The following is a 19,157-nucleotide window of genomic DNA, read 5'->3' on the forward strand; positions in this document are numbered from 1 at the left end:
TGGAATTTATACAGTAAAATTATTTTCTAATGAAACATTTATATCCTTGCTGGTTTTGTTTCTGCTTCTTATTTCTAAATGACAGAGTTTGTTAACCCAGTTAGAGTCAGACAAAGCTGCAAACCAGTCAAGTGTCCATCAGCAAACCCATTATTCCCTCGTGTGTCAAGGATGTATGATTACACATCAGTCAGTCAGACAAGGTCATGGTGCCTCAAACCACAAAGTCCACTCAGAAACCACATAAAGTCTCCCTATTCATCCAGTCTTTATTATTCACATTTAGCTGACATATAAACCTTTATACATTTAAGAAAATGTCATTTGGCATTGTGCAAATAATTATCTTGCTTATCAATATTCTCATATTTTTTTCTTAAAGTTTGGCATTGAATGTCGGATCAAAAATAAACACCTCCTGCAAGTTTTCAGTTGAGATTTTTAGGGTTAAGGTTTTCATTTTTCACATTTTGTTAATGTTTCTAAAAGGTACCATAACAGGATATTTATCGTCTAATACTCCTGTAAGCATTTATGTTCTTTCAATTATAGAATAATGCATTTTAAATACTGGTGTGGAATGACTTTACTCACATACCCTGTACATCATCCCCTTACAGACACACACATACCTCCTCTGACAGCTTCACCTTCCTTTACTGGAGTTAATACCTGCAGGGCTCTAGCACCGTTTCCATCTTTAGTTTATCCAGATCAGCTGTTGAAAGCTTGCTGCTTGTAAAATTGTCAGGATGTCTCAACGGGAAGTATCACAGCATGTCTTTAAAGGAGGAGGGCGGCTCTGAATCAGCTGTGCGGCACAGCAGGTGGTGTTCAAGATGCATCATATGATGATGGTAACTCTGTTTATGTCTGCAGTAGCTTAAATAAATTGTCCACAGAACCATCTTGTGGAGCGTTAAAGCTAAACTGTGTGAAGGAGCCAGTCTGTGTCCACTTCTGCTTCAGAACCACAACCTTATTGATGTATTACTTCCTAAAACTGTGCAGACAGTGGGTGTGTTAATTCTTCAATAATAAAAAATAATAGCAGTAATGCATTTTATCTTTTAAAACCTTTACTATAACTTTTATTGGTTGATTTTTCTAAACTTTAAATCTTTTGTATGCGCATGTCCACCTGTTCAGTGTGTCAGTAGCCCACTTATAGCAAAACGTGCAGTTCTCTAAGAAGGTGATGAACCATGACAACAACCAAAGATGTTTCTGGACCGCTAAACGTTAAGGATCAATGACCACTTGTATCTACTAACCCCTCTACATCATATGGTTCACCTTGAGACACTATCAGACCTCCCACATGGCAAGTCAGAAAGACTTTGACACTTTTTACTGTTGCATACACGCTATTAATGTTGACTTTTCTTATAATAAATAGCTTGAAATGAAGGAATTAAAAAAACGGGATTCTACTGCAATGGCCGATATTCCTGATATATTTATCAGAGTTTTTATATTATTGTAAATTTCACCTTAAGGTTGAACATGCCAAACCTTTTGTTAGTGGTGCATACACACTGTGATATGCATATTTGTTCTGTTTTCTGCATGAAGCCTATTCATTATTTTGTCATGATAATTATAAGATCTAGTGTTTCATCTATCCAGGGTGCACCATGCCTCTCACCTGACAACTGCTGGGATAGGCTCCAGATCAGGGATCCCCAATCCTGGTCCTTGAGGACTGCTGTCCTGCAGGTTTTCCAAGTGTCCCAGCTGCATCACATCTGATTTAAATCCATGTGAATTTAGCAGACATGCAGAGCTTTTCTGAGTCCGAGTTGTGTGTGTTTCACTTGGAAAATCTGCAGGACACTGGTCCTTGAGGATCAGGTTTGGGGATCTCTGGTCCAGAGGATGGATGGATGTTTCATTTTCCACTAAATCCAACACATTTTAACTTTAAAAGATGAGTAGAACAGTTTAAATAATCATGAGTCTCTGCTCCAACATAGTGAGAGGAAGCCTCTTTGTCTTTAGACATTTTTAACATTATATCTATGATGCTTCCCTTGGCAACGTAAATTTGCCCAGCAGAACACAGCATCCAGAAAATTATTGTGCTTGTTAACCAGGAATTTCTTATTTATAAAAGGAACATCACAATGTTTTGAATTTGATTTGATTGATTTAGTTTTGCGAAGTGTCAGTTTCAGATGCAGTAAAACTGCAATCATACGGTGGGCTTGGGAACAGAGAATCTAAACAGATGCAGAGTTTAACGTATAAACAACAATCTTTAAACTAATTATAGGGTAAGAAGAAACACAGGCTTGTCAGTCAGTCAAGTGAAGATCGAGTCAGAAATTGCCTTTAATTTTGATTTTCTTCATGCTCTAAACCACGTCTGTAATATTAGATGCACCTATACTTGGATGAGAACCAGATTTTGTGGCGTCACCAGCCATTTATTACCTCTGTTCCTGCACAAGAATTTTCTTTCATTTAGTCTTATTGTCTGTGGTTGGAGAGGAGGAAATATTTTCTGTATACTAACTGAATATTCTGACCTGTTTTTATTTGTCAGTGTTTTAGTTTTTCTTGCATAACTGAAGCAGTTATGTAACAGATTGTGCCGTTCTGGTCTTTTGTGCTAATCTGACAGCATTCAGCTCAAGCCGGAGCCAAACTGCAAGAAGAAATGTTGTTTCTGGTTTATCTTCAAACAAGAACACAGAAAGCAGCTTCAACACAATACAGCTTGTGGCTGCTTTGCAGTGTGTGTCCTTAAGTTTCATTTCCTCCTTTCTGGGGTTTTTATCTTTTTTTGGTTTTTTTTTTTTTCTTTTTATAAAACAATGACAGCTCAGTTGTACAAGTCAGGCTTTTTTCCTGTATGCTTATTAAATGTTGTTACACAGGAAACTGTTATCTACTCTATCACTAATGTCACTAATGCATTCAGCATTCTGCTTTGACGGTTTAATGCAGCTGCACTTCCTGTCGGATGTCTGTTTCAATTTTTCTAGTAGCTGAAATGAGGAAACTCTCCTTTTGTAACAATATTGAAAGAAATTCTTTATAGTTTTATCTGTTGTATTTAAGTCTAATCTTAAGACTTAGCTTCATAAAAAAAAAAAAAAAAGAAAAAAAAAGACACATTGCAGCCAATGACAAGCTTTAAAGACGATCTGTAATGTCCTTAAGCAGGTATTTATGCATGTTTTTGGATGTGTGTTTTAATGGATTTAAACACACTTTTAGTGGTTATCAAAATAGAAGTTAAAGTGTGGTTTTGTTCTAAACTTTATTGTTCTACCTCAGCATTGTAAAGCTGCTGCGACCGGTCATTTTCATACATGTGGAAGACGGCATTAACGCAGAAACAGAAAAGCTTCATTTCAATCTTTAGAATTCAGTCGACAAAAAACATTCATGCCTCTCAAAACAATCACCTTTACTGCTGAGCAGAAAAAGACTTGATTCGATCAAAATCTGTCACCTCATGTGTATGAAGTGTAGCGCCGGGCAGATCAGTATGTAAACAGCACGAATGTTCCAGCAGCAAGAGCACGGGGGGGGGGGGGGGGGGGGGGTCGGGGGGGGGGGTGAAGTGTTGTCTCCACAAGACCCTTGTCCTCTTTTCCAAACTCGTATGAAAACCACCCACTCGCTCATGCATATTCATCAGCTCACTTAATTACTATTCACCCCTGACAGTGAATTTCCAGGTGCTGGTGGTAGTAGGGGGGTTGCAGCATCATTCAGTCGACCCTCAGTTCATCCCTTGAAGGCTGGGGTGGGGGGAAGGTTGGCAGGTGTTATCTGGATCGGACGTACCAGCGGCCCACTGCGACTCTGCATCGTCAGGCTCATAAAAGTACAGGAAAATATAAGACCAATAAAATATTTGACCTCTTTGGCAGTAAAATAAAAACAAAACCGGTCTCGCCACAATCACTACGTGTTTGTGGGTTATTTCCTTTGCTGCCAACACTTCCTGTAAAGCCGATCAAACCGCAGCTACAGTTCTGCTGAAATGCTGAATTTAAATGTCGCACATGAATCTTCCCATGTTGATGTTCGGACTGTGTCTGAAAAATGTAAAAACCACATAGCTGCAGTGTCGCAGATTCAAGTGAAAGGAAATTTTTTTGAAGCTGTAATTTCTAAATCTGTTAAAATATTTACCATTTATTTGTATTTACCTCCCCCTTTATGAAAAGTTCTTACACATTAAAACTTTAAATCCATTTTTAAACTCTTATCAGCCCCAGAAGGTGGGTTGCTATGATTGTTTTATCATTTACTGACTTTAGTTGAGCATATTGGACATTTATAATTGGTTATATTAAATATATATGAAGTAATAATAAACTTTTAGAGCTAAAAACAATCTAAATATATCTGCACATACTTTGTAATCAATCAAACCATCACTATGGTTTTACATAAAGGCTTTTTACTTTGAGCCAAAATATTTGGAGCATTATATGCATCTTCATTTTAGTCATTTATTGGAAAAGACTCACTACTACTGTGGAATTGAACTGGACTGGAAACACTACATTTTATGCAGTGAACCTTTGTACAAGAACAGTCTTCAGTTGTAAAACAGAGATAGATTAGAGAGAGAGAGAGAGAGAGAGAGAGATAGATAGAGAGATAGAGAGATAGATAGAGAGATAGATAGATAGATAGATAGATAGGACTATATTCATCCCTAAAAGGGAAAAGACAATGATGGATCCTGGAAGTGAGAATTCATACGAGGAAATCGGTGCTATAAAAAGGCAGCACCATGTCTAACCCTATTACAACTTCTTTATTCAACCAAATAACGTCATCATTTCAGAAGCTAAGGTTCAAGAAATGAATTAGATTTATTTTTCGTGAATAAGGACAGAAACCATCAAATGGAGCGTTAAATAAATGGAAAATGTTTAAATCTAAATGAAGTACAATCTCATTTTTCTGACTTATATGATGAGTGTTTTCTTTACTTAATGACTTCTTATTGTTTGCTTTAGCAAAGAACCAAAACCTTTAGTTTTTTTCTTAAATCAGACTGATATTTTTTATCATCTCATGCCAAACATACATGTTAAATGGCAGATTCCATGCTGGTTTTATCCATTGTTTAGGTCTTTCCTCTGTTTCAGGCTCAGCCAATGGAAGATATTGCTGCTCCAAGATTTTTGTGAACCACCGCTGTTTCTCAGGCCCCTACCTCAACAAGGGACGTATTGCAGAGCTGCCACAGGCTGTCGGACCCGGAAAATGCACCCTGGTCCTTAAAGAGGTGGGTCATGTTTGTGTGGGAGCAGAAACAAACAGGTTTAATCAAAGAGTTACTCTCTGGGTGTCCAAAATCAGTCCTCGGGGACTGCAGTCCTGCAGGTTTTGGATGTTTCCTGGAGTCAGATTGACGAGTCAGCATGCTTTTGCATAACTTGACACAAAGCTGCTGAAGAGTTTTGATTTAGGTGTGTTGAATCAAGGAAACATCTAAAACCTGCAGGATTGCAGCCCTTGAGGACCCGAGCTGGACACCGCTGAGTTACACACCTCAAAAGGAAGAGGAGGGTTAACACGGGTCGAGAGGGAGGAGGTGAAAGACGCAGGGTGAGACGGCGATGTCTTGTTAACCACCTGCAGTTTCTCAGCAGTGCCTTCATTTTAATGTGAGGAGCTGTCATTCAAATGTGTTTACACACACACACCTTCACTGCTGCTCAGCAAAACAGACGCCTAATTTCTCCTGGGACTGTGTGTTCACTTGCAAACACGTTTTGTATGCATGTCAGATTCCAGTTTTGTCCAGTTTATGATCCCTACTTTTGGTTTTGTTTGGATCTTCCTGCATGTTCCTGTATATTTCCTCAGAACTGTTTTTTTATGCCCTCTGCTTGTGCTTCAGCTGCTGAGCATGCTGATCAATGCTGCCTACAAGCCTGGGCGAGTCCTGAAGGAGCTGCAGGAGCTGGGGGATCAGAGCTGGGACTGCCAGGAGGAGACCCTAAAGGCCAAGTAGGAGAACCTGCAGAAAAACACACCAGACCTTATAGTCTAGATTTCATAAAACCCACTTGTGTTTTCTGGTGATTTTCAAACATCTTTTTCAACTTTAAAATTCCAAACTTTCTCTCTCTGCTGTGGATTTTTTCTGCTCAAATGATAATAAATCATCCTGCATCCCTTCAGTAGGCCTCCCTGCAGATCCAAATGTTTTTCCCTCGTTCTGTTCCAACGAGCCTGTTTTGCTGCCCTCCGCTGAATTTTTTATGTTATTTTATGATGCCGCAGTGGTTTGTGTAAGGTCTGCATTTCCATCCGCTGCTGGCTGCACACAGCCAAATTATTCCACAGCTCCAGGCTGCATGCTGGATGTTTTCTAATCAAAAACTGCCCCATTTTTTCTGGCTGAAGTGAGAGTCAGCCAGTCTAAAGTACAAGTGATTCACCTGCAGTGGCCTGCAGAGCCCAGAGACAACTCTGTTGCAGGAGTGTTTTAAAAACTTGCCAAAGGAGTTACTTCTAATTCACATGGGTATCCGACACCTAGAGAGTCACTTTGATGAATAGAGGTTGCAGAACACAAAGCACTTCAGTTCAGACAGTTTTACCCCACAAGCCAAATTAGCAGTGTAAAGTTTGTGTTTCATCCATTATTTTGTACCTTTTTTAGCTTTAGTTAAATTATTAAAAGAGCTGGTGGTGTATATCTCTGATTATTCTGGGCATATTTCTAATATCCAAACAAACTGCATCTGTGTTGCTCTTTTCAGGGAATTCTTTGCCATTTTAGTTTGTTTTATATAATTTGTACATTTGGGTACTGTACAAATATTTCACTTGATGGCCTCTCTTTCGTGAACTTATTTTGCATCATTTATGGAATACATTCATTGAAAAAACAAAGATGAATTTAAGAAAGTCTAAATTAATCTTAGCTCCTCTTTATTTGGTGCTGCTAGTTTACATTTGGATGAAGAGGTCAGCTGAATGAACTGGAGGAATTATTGATGCATGTTGGCAGGAGTAAGATGTAAAGTTGGATATGGATTTAGCACAACGCCTCAACATGCTAAACTTAGATTTATTGAGATTTTTAATAAGAACTTTTTCAGACTGCAAACGCAACAAACATATTGTGCTTGAAAAACTGTCACCCATGACTTCTTTTTTTTTTTTTTAATTAAAATAATTTATACCCTCCTTCAGAATCCTTTATTGCCTAAATACAGCAAAAATGACCATTATTCTGCAACGTCTTTCTGAAAGACTTTCTCTGCATCAATCTGGTTTTTAGTCCTTCCCAGAGGTTTTGTTTTGTTTTTTTTTTTGTTTTTTTGTTTTTATTTTAAAAATGGGATTCAAGTCTGGACTCCAGTATGATGTTTGCTTACAGATCAGTGTCTTAACGGGGACAGTCCTGGCCAAGGTCAAGGTTTTCTACAGCTTACTGAAGAGTTTTCCTCTCGTTAATGTCGTCCTCTTTCCCACGAATCACACCAAAGCCTTCCTGATAAATCTGAGCTATTCTGGCTTCAGTCTTTAAGGACACATTCACATCAGTCTTTTTCATTGGAATCTGAGTCTGTGTGCTCGGAAAGTCCGCTTCGTTTGGGGAGATGTGAATGCACCAAACAAATTCTGATTCAGACCAAAGAAGCGAACTCTGTCCGCCTACAAACGCAGGTCTCGGCGCGTTTCAAGCGGACCAAATACATGAAGCAGACGACAAAAAAAGGTCACTTCCTGCATTTGGCATAGTAATGCATTGTGGGTAAATACATAGCAATCGCATTAAGAGTCCTCTGCCTCGTCTGTTGTTCATACTGCGTCCATTATTGCAGTGTATTTCTGCAGGACTCTTGCATAAGACAAAATAAAAAACCCAAAACTGCCATAGTTTCTTGCTCCATGTTTAACTTGCAACAGAGTTTTCTTCTTCACATAGGTCTTCTCCTCTCTTTTGCTAAATACTAGTGCAGCGCCACTTTTTAGTAGGAATAGAGATGTACTGTTGTAATGGTTCGGCTTGCATGGATACCCCCCCCCCCCCCCCCCCACAACTGAGCAGAGTCCCCAATCGGACCGAGTCTAGCGACCTGTCCTGATGTGAATGCATCCTTATGGCAAACACTTTGGTAGATGTTTCATAAGGTTTGTCTTAATGAACATCAGCCTTCCCAAAACACTCACCTGGACTAAAAAAGGGTTTGTGTCACTAATTCTGTCACCAGTTTAGATTGAACTGGACTTAATGGAAGGAATTTGACTGTGTGAACAAGTAGATGCATATATTGTATTTGGCTCCTGTTCTTCAGCCAATAGGTCAAGTAACAGTAAATCCTGTATGATAAGAGGACCACAGTTAAGATACTGGAGGAAAACATCAGGTAGTTACAAAATGTTGGACCTAGTCATCACTGGATCTTATAAACATATGTGGTCCTTTTGATAAAAACATGGCAACAATTTATATATTTTTAGCTCAGAGTTTAGACCACTCTTAAGGTGCATTAAAACCACAACACACTTGATGACTGGCACCATTCATGTCACACTAGTTCATCCAAAGCATTATGTTATGCAGTAACAACAGCAGGTACAATCAACACCTCCAACAGTCAGGACGAAAACTGCAACACTGACCCAACTTTCCTGAAAAGCATCCTGGGAAATCAATACATTGATATTTTGTCTGTAGTCAGTGTGAGTATGTGTTGTAAGAAAGTAGATGCTCCTCTTATGCCGTGCAGAAAGTCAACCAAGTGTAAAAGAGAAATACACTCTTTTACAAGTGTAAACATCCAATGAAAAAAGCAGTATGGCGGCTGCAAGTCCTCAGTGCATCTGGTCCATGCGCTTGTAGAGAAAACAGCCTGAAAACTGCATTGTGGGGAGTTTTTCAGACGGAAAATATGGCACCACCAACAGCAAAACTAAAGACAAACACTTTTAAGAGGGACAAAGTAAAGACATGGATTTATGATGACCATGACGGGTATGAGGAAGAGAAACACGACAAAAGAGACACATTTCTGTGGATTGTATGAAAATGTTTTTAAACATTCATTTCTCTGCTGTAGATTTCAGATTAAGACTATAGCTTGTTCAGGCATCAGACGGAGGTTCACAGAAGAGTCTGAAACTGTTGCTGGTATCAGTTAACAGATTAAAAAGAATCTAATGATTTAATATCTATTCAGTTTTACAAATATATATGTTTACTTCTATATTTGTCCTTTTTATATTTACACATAAATAGACAGAAAGATCCAAGCAGCCCTGCAAGGCATTAGCTTCTCATTTTTAAATATGATAAATGTTTTCTTTAGCTACTGCAATATAATTAAGTATTTTAATGTTATTTCATATATCTTATAAAATCCATACATCCCCGACACACACACAGAGGAAACGTGAGCAGTCCAGTTCTAGTCTTAGTTGGAGGCAAGGTCCCTGTAGCCCTGTAGAAAAGGCACCAACCACTTCTGTTATACCCAGAGCTGCCTGTGTTTAAATCACTCAGTGCTCATAGTGTAATAATAACACATGCATTAAACGCAGATGTTGGTGTGTGTAATACTAAATAATAGCAAAATCCTTCACCTCAGTCCCAGTAACCCTTAAGGATTTTAACTGGGATAAAAAAAAAAAAGAAAGGTTCTGTGTTATGGTTCAAAAAAGACAAAAATCAAGAATTTGCTTCAGCTTTCAGTACAACATTGAAATGTGTATTTCTAAACACATATGAAGGGGTTAAATGGTTAAATCAAACATTTTGAAGACATTTGCTGGTGTGTTGGACTTCACAGTGAAAAAGATTGTTCAGTTTCCATGGAGATTCTTTTATTTCCCGGCACTGACCTCAGCTTAACTGCTATGATCTCACACAAACTCCTTCACATCACCGGTTTGAAAGAAATAAGAGATGAAAACAAGAGAAACAAGTTGACTTTGTTCTTATAAATATAAACCAACTGAATGCTGATTAAATATTGATCATTTCTCTTATTGGGGTGACCTTCGTGTTGTATGAGCGCATGAATCTGACGTGTGTGCTGTCAGTCAGTCAGCATAGTGTGGCAACGTCTCATCCTCCAGTTTAGAGAGAGGATGCTGACTGACGTATATCTTTCCCAGTAAACTTCTTGCTGCATTAAATCATTTTTATGCTGCAGTTGGGGGGGGGGGGGTACTTGGTTTTTATTCTCTGAGTGGATAATTCATTTTTCTTTGATGCTCCAGTTTTAGGGAATTTTAAGAATTGTGAGGAAATTTAAATCCTTAACAAGGAGATCTTTAAGACAAGTCTTGTTATTTTGTGCAGTTAAGTTTATATCAGTGAATTTTTCATTTTGACATTTTGACTTCCTGTTTACATGGCAAAAGAAAAAAAATATGTTGGTAGTCTCAAGAAAACCTCGTGCAAAGCCTTGGACATGCTCCAATGGTCCATGTCTTCTCTTTTTTTTAAAAAAATATATATATTTTTCTAAAAGCAACGCAGTCACGTGTCCAGTAAAGCTGCATTCATTCACATATTCTCATGATTCTTATGTCTGACAACTCAACATGTCAAAACTTGTGATTGAAAAACTGCTTGTTAGAACTAACCTGCCGTCACATTTCCAGACTGAAGTCAGAGCTTAAATAAAACGCTGGGTTGTAAACTCAAATGTAGCCTGATCACCAGGACTGTCAAACTCTGATCATAACTCCTCCCAACTCACCTCAGTCTGTGAAGAGGGTTTAAGATCAAAATCACAAGGAAGCATCAATCCTTCCAATCACCGTGGAGACACTAAGATCGCTGATTATAAAACTTTTTTTTTATTTTCTGTCAGCAAAGTGCTGAAAAGAAATAATGGAATCGCCTCGTTTGTTTCAAAAGTACATCACATAGAGCTTGTTTAGCTTTCAGAGGAGCCCACCTTGCTGACCTTCGCCATGAGGTGTGTTCCTGCAGCATTGACTTTTAGCCTCCCTCCACACTCCAGGATCTTTCCCATCAACAACACGGTGTGAATTCATGCCTGCTCGACTAAAACGGCCCACATCACATCATGACCGTGCCTCATTGTGAAGTGCTGTGATGGATTACAGAGCCATCAAATAAAAGTCTAATCACTAGCTATGTCACCCCTCCCTCCTTCCTCCATTTGTCCCCTTTACCCGCAGATATAAAGGGAAAACATATCGCTCCACCATCAGGATAGTCCGCCTCGCCGACCAGATCCCAGATTTCTGCCGCAAGGTGTGTGTGAAGCTGCAGTGCTGCCCGAACCTCTTCAGCCCCGTCCTCGTCACCGACAAGTGCCCATTGAACTGCTCCGTACAGACAAAAACCAAATACAGTGAGTCTCTGTAATTAAACGCGTCCCTCCCTGTGCCACAGCTATGAAGACAACTCAAATTAAAGCTTGTGATGCTGTGGAGTGTATAATTGCATTTGATGAGTGGCTAAGTTTTGTTTTGGGTGCATTGTTTTCAATGTCAGCAGCCTATTACTATGAGAAGAAGAGGAAGCTACCCAAGCCCACAGGAGGAGAGGAGACAGCAGAGGGAGAGCTGGCCAAGCCGACACGCCGCAGGAAGAAGAGGAAAGCTATCTTTGTGCAGAAGAAAAGACGCACATCAGCTGTTGACTACACTCCTGCAGGCTCCCCACAGGTTAGTTAACACTTCTTTTATAACGCGTGTCTTCAATGCTGCTGCTACTCATGTGACGGTGCATCATAAGTGTACAGTCATAGCTGAGTCTGGATATAAACAAGCTGAACCCTAAATATTCTGAAAGCAGGAGGAAGAGGAGCTTCTCAGGAAGGACATTTAACTCCATTAAGGCATGTTGGGTTTAATGCAGAGGTGAAGAGGTGCATGCCGGCAGTTAGAAACATAACCACCAAAAATAGTCTCACAGTTTGCTGATGACGGTCACAGTTGATTATGATTAGGGATGCACCGATATCGGTATCTGTATCGGCTCAATACCGTGTGTGTGTACTCGTACTTGGTCTAAATAAAAGTGTACCGATACCACAACAGATACCCGATACCACACTAGTCAAGCCAGCGCAGATGTGTGTGATGACATGCTTTGGACATGTTTTAAAAGAAATAAATGCCTTGAATGTTAAAATGGGACATTTTTTGTTACACTAAAAGCGTGATCTTTCCTTCAAAACCACACATTTATAGTTGTATTTAGGTAAAATGTACCAAATCAAAATAAATCCTGTTAAAATTGTTATATCTGTAATGTTATTATATATGTATTGGTGAGGTAACTTCAGAAAGGACGGGTCATTTATTACAACCTAATGAAATCTTACACAGTTATAACAGCAATAATAACCATAGTCACTATAATGTTCACATAAACACATCTGGTATCGGCAAATATCGGTATCTGCAGATATTTAACTTTCAGATGTTGGTATCGGATTCGAACTCTCAAAAAGTGGAATGGTTTATTTCTAATTATGATCAAGCCAGAACACAAATACGGTACTTTATATTCTAGTCTCTTTTCAGAAAGCTGTTTGTTTTGGGGTTTTTTTTGTTGTTGTTATTTTGTTTATTTAAATCTTACTGACGGGATCTGATCAGGTCCACACATTAATAAGAGATTTTAATTATCCAGGAAGCCTAAATGCTTTTGATCATCTTCAAAAATATTCTGGTTGAATTATTAAATCATGTTCAGATCATGATAAAACATTTAGGATGATTATCCTACAGAGTAAAGGTTTCTCTGGCTCACATCTACAAAGCACACTGCTTAGCATGATACAACATTGTAGGAGTTGTTGTGTGAAAACCAAAACAAAGTGGGTATACAGTAGATTTAAGACAAATGAGCTAAACACACCATGTGGAATTCAAACAAAGGGTTCAATCTGATTGATCTGTGGCTGCAGAAGCCTCTATATGAAGCTAACTCCAGCTCAGACCACAACTAAACCAAGCCAGATGCAGCATGGCACAAAAACAAAGGAGTTCAACAGTCAGAGAGTTGTGAAAAAATGACCATACCAACCAGATCACTGACTCATTCACGAGAGATTAGAACAAATCCAGGAAGCCTGAATGAAAATTGTTCAGCTTAAGAAATATATGACTAAAGTAGTGATTTCACAGGCTCATTCGTGTGTGTATATTTGTGGTTTGTACAGATTTTGTGGCGTTATACGTCATGAGGGCTTTTTATAACATCTGGAACATTAATGAGCTTCTGTCCTAGGGCAAGACACCAAACCCCAAGTTGCCCCCTCCCCCCCCTCCGCCTATCGGGTATGAGTGTGTATGTAAGTCGCTTTGGATAAAACCCTCTGCTAAATTACTGTAGAACAGAATAGAATAGAATAGAATAGAGTAATGAGTTGACCAAATATTTGGACTGCTGGGAATTTATAACAACAATGTATTTTACTTGTAAGTGTTTACAACAACAGTTATTAAAGCAGAGAGTGAGAAATGTTAACCGGATGGATTTTCCGTGCTACATGACTGCTTCTGCAGCCTACGTCTACAAACCACTTCACATGTAAAAACATGTTAATCTGTGCAGCTCTGGAGTTGTCACATGAAGCCCAAAACCGTCATGAACAGCACAGTTGGAAGTCTAACAAGCTAAACTTGTGTTGTGGAATTTAAACAAAGTGGTAAATCTGGTTGAGTTGTGGCTGCAGAAGCCTCTGTCTGACGTGAACTACAGCTCAGGCTGTGACTGAACAAAGAGAGATGCTGAAGAGTGAGTAAATAAATAAATAAAAGGAAGTAATTATAATTTTGTGGTAATTTGCAAACAAAGATTTACATTAAAACATGATTTTTTTTCCTTTTTTTGTTTTTGCTCCTGTAATTTGAGGATTTTTTAAATATTATCTGACTTCAGATGCGATATCTTTGATTTTGTGACAATAACCAGGATTTAAAGAGGTTCTGGGATTGTCAGTGATGTGTTCACTGATCTAAAACTTTGCAGGTTAAATTAGCAATTAATCCAGTATGTTGGTAAGTTTTAGTCAGAAGCCAGAATATAAAACAGGAACAAGGTAATAATTAGGATTCCTGCCTGAAAAATGATCCCAGATTAACTAATAAAACTTAGTGTAATTATTTTCTCCCTCAAGAGTAAAAATCTAGAAACATGTGTGGTTAATCTTCTAAATCCTCTCAGTCATATGTGAAATGTATTCAAGTTTTTATTTTTTTATTTAAGTTAGAAAGTCACCATTTTCTATGAGATAAAATAAATATAAAATGTAGTTTCAGTGACAGATCTGAACTGAGTTTGCTAAGTAAACTCAGACTGAAGCTTTTTAAGACAAGCTCTCCTTACCTTTTCAACACGCCACCTCTTCCTCATTTCAGGATAGCGATGAAGGAGAAGACGATGAAAACATGGCTTTGCAGTCGGGCAGTGAAGGCACCAGCTCAGAGCCTCGTGAGGACCACACAGATGCCTCGTTGGTGGAGGTGACCAACAGCAGCAGCCGTCCTCGTAGAGCTGTGACGCTGCGCAGGGCCGTTAGCGCTGGAAACGCTGTGAGCAGCCAGGAGGCGCTCGGAGGCCTCAGGAGGTCGACCCGCTCGCTGTTGGCCTACAACCAGAACAACAATAAGTTCCAGCTGCCCAAAGGACAAGACGTTCAGGTGAGGAACAGAGGCTACAAGCTTCTGACTTCACAGTTCCACTCAGTCCACGTCAGCGTTGTGGGAAGCTGGAGCCAATCCCAGCTATTACTGGACAAGATGGACAGGTCGCCAGTCCATCACAGGACCAACACAGGGACACAAACAACCATTCATGCTCACACTCACTCATAAGGACAATTCAGAGAAAAGCTACATCCTCTACGAGAAGCGAGAACTTTTATCTTGTTCTCGGCGTCCAGAGAAGAAAACTGCATCATATTGCTCTCGCAGACGTGATTGGAGGCGTTTCTCGACACATCAGGCTGGCAGAACTTTTGTCTTGTTGGGCTCTGAGAATTATCATGTAATTGGTCGGACATTTGAAGTGGGCGTGGTTAACATGGACATGCATGAAGCTGATAGTTACCATTTCTACATTTTTACTAATGCAGGTAAAACGGGTTGTTTTTAAGAGAACAGCTGATCAAGGTGGTGAGAAATATGAACATTTTAACATGTAGCATTTAAACACACAAAGTTCTCACTGGTAAGGCTGCTCGATTATGACAGAAATCATAATCACGATTATTTTGACTGAAATTGAGATCTCGATTATTTAACACAATTATCCAGTATTTTTAAACAACACTGCGCGTCGTGGTGTTCTCAACCCCGTGTCGCGCATTATAACTGTCTAATGCACGGTTCAGAGTTCATTTAATCCGCTTTTACCGCTTATATAGGAACTATTTTATGTTGTCCTCGATGTACGTTTCATGCCAAACAACCGCTGTCAGGCTGCAGCGCGTTTCCTTCATTCACCTGTTAAAAGACAGCTGATCTGAACCAGCTGATTAACACGTTGCTATGGTAACGCCCCATAATGGAGGGATATGACAGTGTTTAACTCGCCAAACTACAAGTGCGTTTATACAAAAATAATGCAGCCAGTTATCACTGACAATGGTATAAACTAGGGGTGCCCAAGTCCAGTCCTGGAGATCTACCGTCCTGCTGTTTTTAGGTGCAACCCTTCTCCAACACACCTGAATCAAATAAGTGGCTCGTTAGCAGGCCTCTGCAGAGCTGAATGACATGCAGAAGATGAATTCAGCTATTTGACTCAGCTGTGCTGGACAGGGGTTGCATATAAAGGTTGCAGGATGGTCGATCTCGAGGTCTGGACTTGGGCACCCCTGGTATAAACTATGTTTAGGTGAACTTCCACAACCTACTGCAGTTATTCTACATTGACCTGCAGCCGGAGCCGACTGAGACTGGCCGCCTGGGAGTGCTTTAGGACGGGAGAGGCTCCCGCTGCTCCTTCCTTACAGTAACTGCAGAACAATATGTGCCTTCAAGTCAGTCGCCAAAACACCAGAAAAGTCTCTAATAACTCCAGTAAAAGTCGCTAGATTTGTCGCTTTTAACAAAAAAAAGGTCGGCAGATTTAGCGAAAAAGTCGCCAAGTTGGCAACAGTGTCTGAATGAAAGCAAAGCGGCTGTGGGAGGAGTTTACAGCACAGCGCTGCAACGCCAGAGACGCTCGATTAGCAGCTGAAGACAGCAGGAGAGGAAACTGCAGAGAGAAAAATAATCACACCATTTTATTTTCATGATAGTTGAAAACCCAGATCGTAGTTGAGATTAAAATCCGATTAACTGCCCAGCCCTACTCACTAGTTGTGGAGAATGTAACAAGCTTAACCAACTAATCCAACATGATGGAGAAGTCATCAAACAAGAAATACACAGCAAATGGCTAGCTTTAGCTAGCTTTAGCATCCCATCAATCACACTGAACAAACTGTGGTTGAATCCTACTTTTGAGTTTTATCACTGCACTTATAAACTTCTAACCCAGGAAACAAGTTAGGAATCAGGAATCCAACCTTCAAAAAGTTCAGTAATTCAAAGAATGCTCCAACACCCCCGAATCACACATTTAAAGGTATGTTTTTCATGTGTGTGTTCAGGTTGAGGAGGAGGAGGGTCAGCTGATTTTGGACACCAATCCTCTGGAATGGAGCGTAGATGAAGTTGTTCAGTTCATTAACTCGACTGACTGTGCATCGCTGGCCAACATTTTCCGGGAACAGGTACGCACACACACACACACACACACAGCACACACACACACACACACACACACACACAGCACACAACACACACTGATGAGCTGTTGTTTCACTAAGATTTTGCCTTTATTTGTAAAAACAAGGTGTATAAACACACCACTGCTTCTTATGTTCTTCTTCATGTTTGTTTGCATGCCCCATGTCTTCTTCTCTGCCTTTGACCCTTTAATGTGGCAGCTTTACAACCAGCATACGCTACGAACATTTCAGAGGTTTTGGGGTTTAGTGAAAACTTTTTCGCCACATTGGATCTCTCGCCGTGTGGAGTTCGCTGCTAAAAATTAAACTGGTTGAGTTGAACGATGAACTCCAGGAGTGTATATTACTACTAACAAAATGTATGTTGTCATTATGGGTACAACCATCTTTTATTTACAGTCAAGACACCAAACTCAGGTTTTTCCAGGTACTCTGTCAAGCATCTGTCAATATATTAGACATCCATTCAGATAATGATGCCAGTAAACCTTCATGATGCTCTGCAGATCCAGTAGAAGCCTTTTCCAAGTGCTTTCCTCCACCAGCCATGCATAGGAAGAAAAGGAATAGGTTGGATTTTATTCAAATATCAAATAAAAAGTTCATAGAATTTATGATCTATTTCCTACGTCAGGCTTTCAGGATCAAAAGAAAAACTTAGAGAAGAAAACTTTCATGACCAACAGCATCCCACAGACTGGCATCCACTTTGTATTTAAATGTTTTAAAGCAGAATCAGCCAACCCCATTTTGGGATTTATGAGGCTCCAAGGAGTAGGAGTAAGATACACTCCAGGAGTTGGATGGGTAAAGCTGAGACACCACAAAGAAGCTTCATTTCAGATTTCAATGCTGTTTTCTTATTATTGTGCAGGACATTGACGGCCAGGCTCTGCTGTTACTGACTCTGCCTACGGTTCAAGAGTGTATGGACCTGAAGCTTGGACCCGCCATCAAGCTGTGCCACCAGATTGAGCGGGTCAAGGTTGCCTTTTACAAACAGTACGCCAACTGAGCAAAGAGCCACAACAGCAAGTCACCTCCAGAGGAGCCAACAGGAGTGTTGTGGTCGTACACACCTGAGTGATGATGGATTAGCTGCCTCGTCATGGAAATTTGTTCTGTTTGGATTTCCAATTCATATTTTTTGACTTGGTTTTATTTAAAAAGCACAAACTTGGAGACCAAGAGGATGTTTCGCTTGGAGAATCTAAACGATATATTTGTGGGCTATTTTCTGTGTGGAGATCTTATGCAGCAGCATCCCCCAAAAAACCCAGGAACTGCCCAACATCCTCACTGCCTGCCTCGGCAGACCGAACGTCATCTGATCTACGTGCTTTATGATCTGTGAAGAAGCTATTTTGACTTGGGACATTTTGCTATTTCACACTTTTCTTGTCCATTTTATTTGCTGTAATCGGACATCGTAGTTTAAGTTCAGAACACATAAACCATGACTTTCCCCCCTTTTTGTGTGACGTAATTGGTCCTAAAAGTATAATCAAAAAGTATTTAACAAATCAAGAAGTAATATATCTGGAGTATTTATTGCTATCTTTATTTATGAGGAGGATTTTGTCATTACATCAGTTTAAATTCCTTTTCCTTCCCCCGAAACAGAAAACAGGAAACACTTGTTCACGCCTGTTTGTGGGATTAAAAAAATTAATCTATGAGCTGTGAAGGGAAATAACATCCTGATTCAACTATGCTCTCAAATGATCATCACATGAAACAATCATACAAGCTGTTTTTTGTCCATCTATGCAATTTGTTGCAAATATTTTTGATAAGTAAAACAATAAATTTCTATTGATTTTTATCTGGTTTTCTGCTGTATTTTCTTCTGTGTTAAGATGACGTTCTTGGCAGATGTACACATCTGAAACACCCCTCATCTCTTTGGATTTGACTTGCAACCATTTCTTGTTATTAGGGATGCACCGATCCACCGATCCAATACCGATATCTGAAATGTGAATATCTGCCGATATCTGTGTATCTTAACTGTGTAAGATTTAATTTGGTTGTAATAAATGACCCCTCCTTTCTGAAGTTACCTCACCAATACAAATATAATAACATTACAGATCTAACAATTTCAACAAGATTTTATTCTGATTTGGCACATTTTACCTAAATACAACTATAAATGTGTGGATTGGAAACAAAGATCTGGCTTTTAGTGTAACAAAAAAAGTCACATTTTAACATTCAAGGCATTTATTTCTTTTAAAGCACATCCAAAGCATGTCATCACACACATCTGCGCTGGCTTGACTAGTGTGGTAACGGGTATCTGAGTGTGATCGCGACACTTTTATTAATACCAATTGAACCGATACCCATACTGGTATCTATGCATCCCTACTTGTAATACTTTCTTTTCTTGAGCAACAGTTGTCCTGTTTTGCGACAGTT

General features: G+C 39.5%; 1 protein-coding gene across 1 annotated transcript; it reads left to right on the top strand.

Annotated features, from left to right (window-relative positions):
* Positions 1–5,123: 5,123 nt before the first annotated feature.
* LOC306774257 (scm-like with four MBT domains protein 2) lies at positions 5,124–18,418 on the top strand (the record flags this gene model as incomplete). The annotated part of the gene is made up of 7 exons (XM_079264255.1): positions 5,124–5,263; positions 5,882–5,991; positions 11,155–11,330; positions 11,474–11,646; positions 14,353–14,634; positions 16,593–16,715; positions 17,608–18,418. Coding segments are annotated over 7 exons (1,145 nt in total), but the record flags the coding sequence as incomplete, so codon positions are not given.
* Positions 18,419–19,157: the final 739 nt, after the last annotated feature.

This window comes from Telmatherina bonti (genome assembly GCF_933228915.1).
Source record: "Telmatherina bonti genome assembly, contig: scaffold_261, whole genome shotgun sequence".
NCBI classification, from domain to species: domain Eukaryota; kingdom Metazoa; phylum Chordata; class Actinopteri; order Atheriniformes; family Telmatherinidae; genus Telmatherina; species Telmatherina bonti.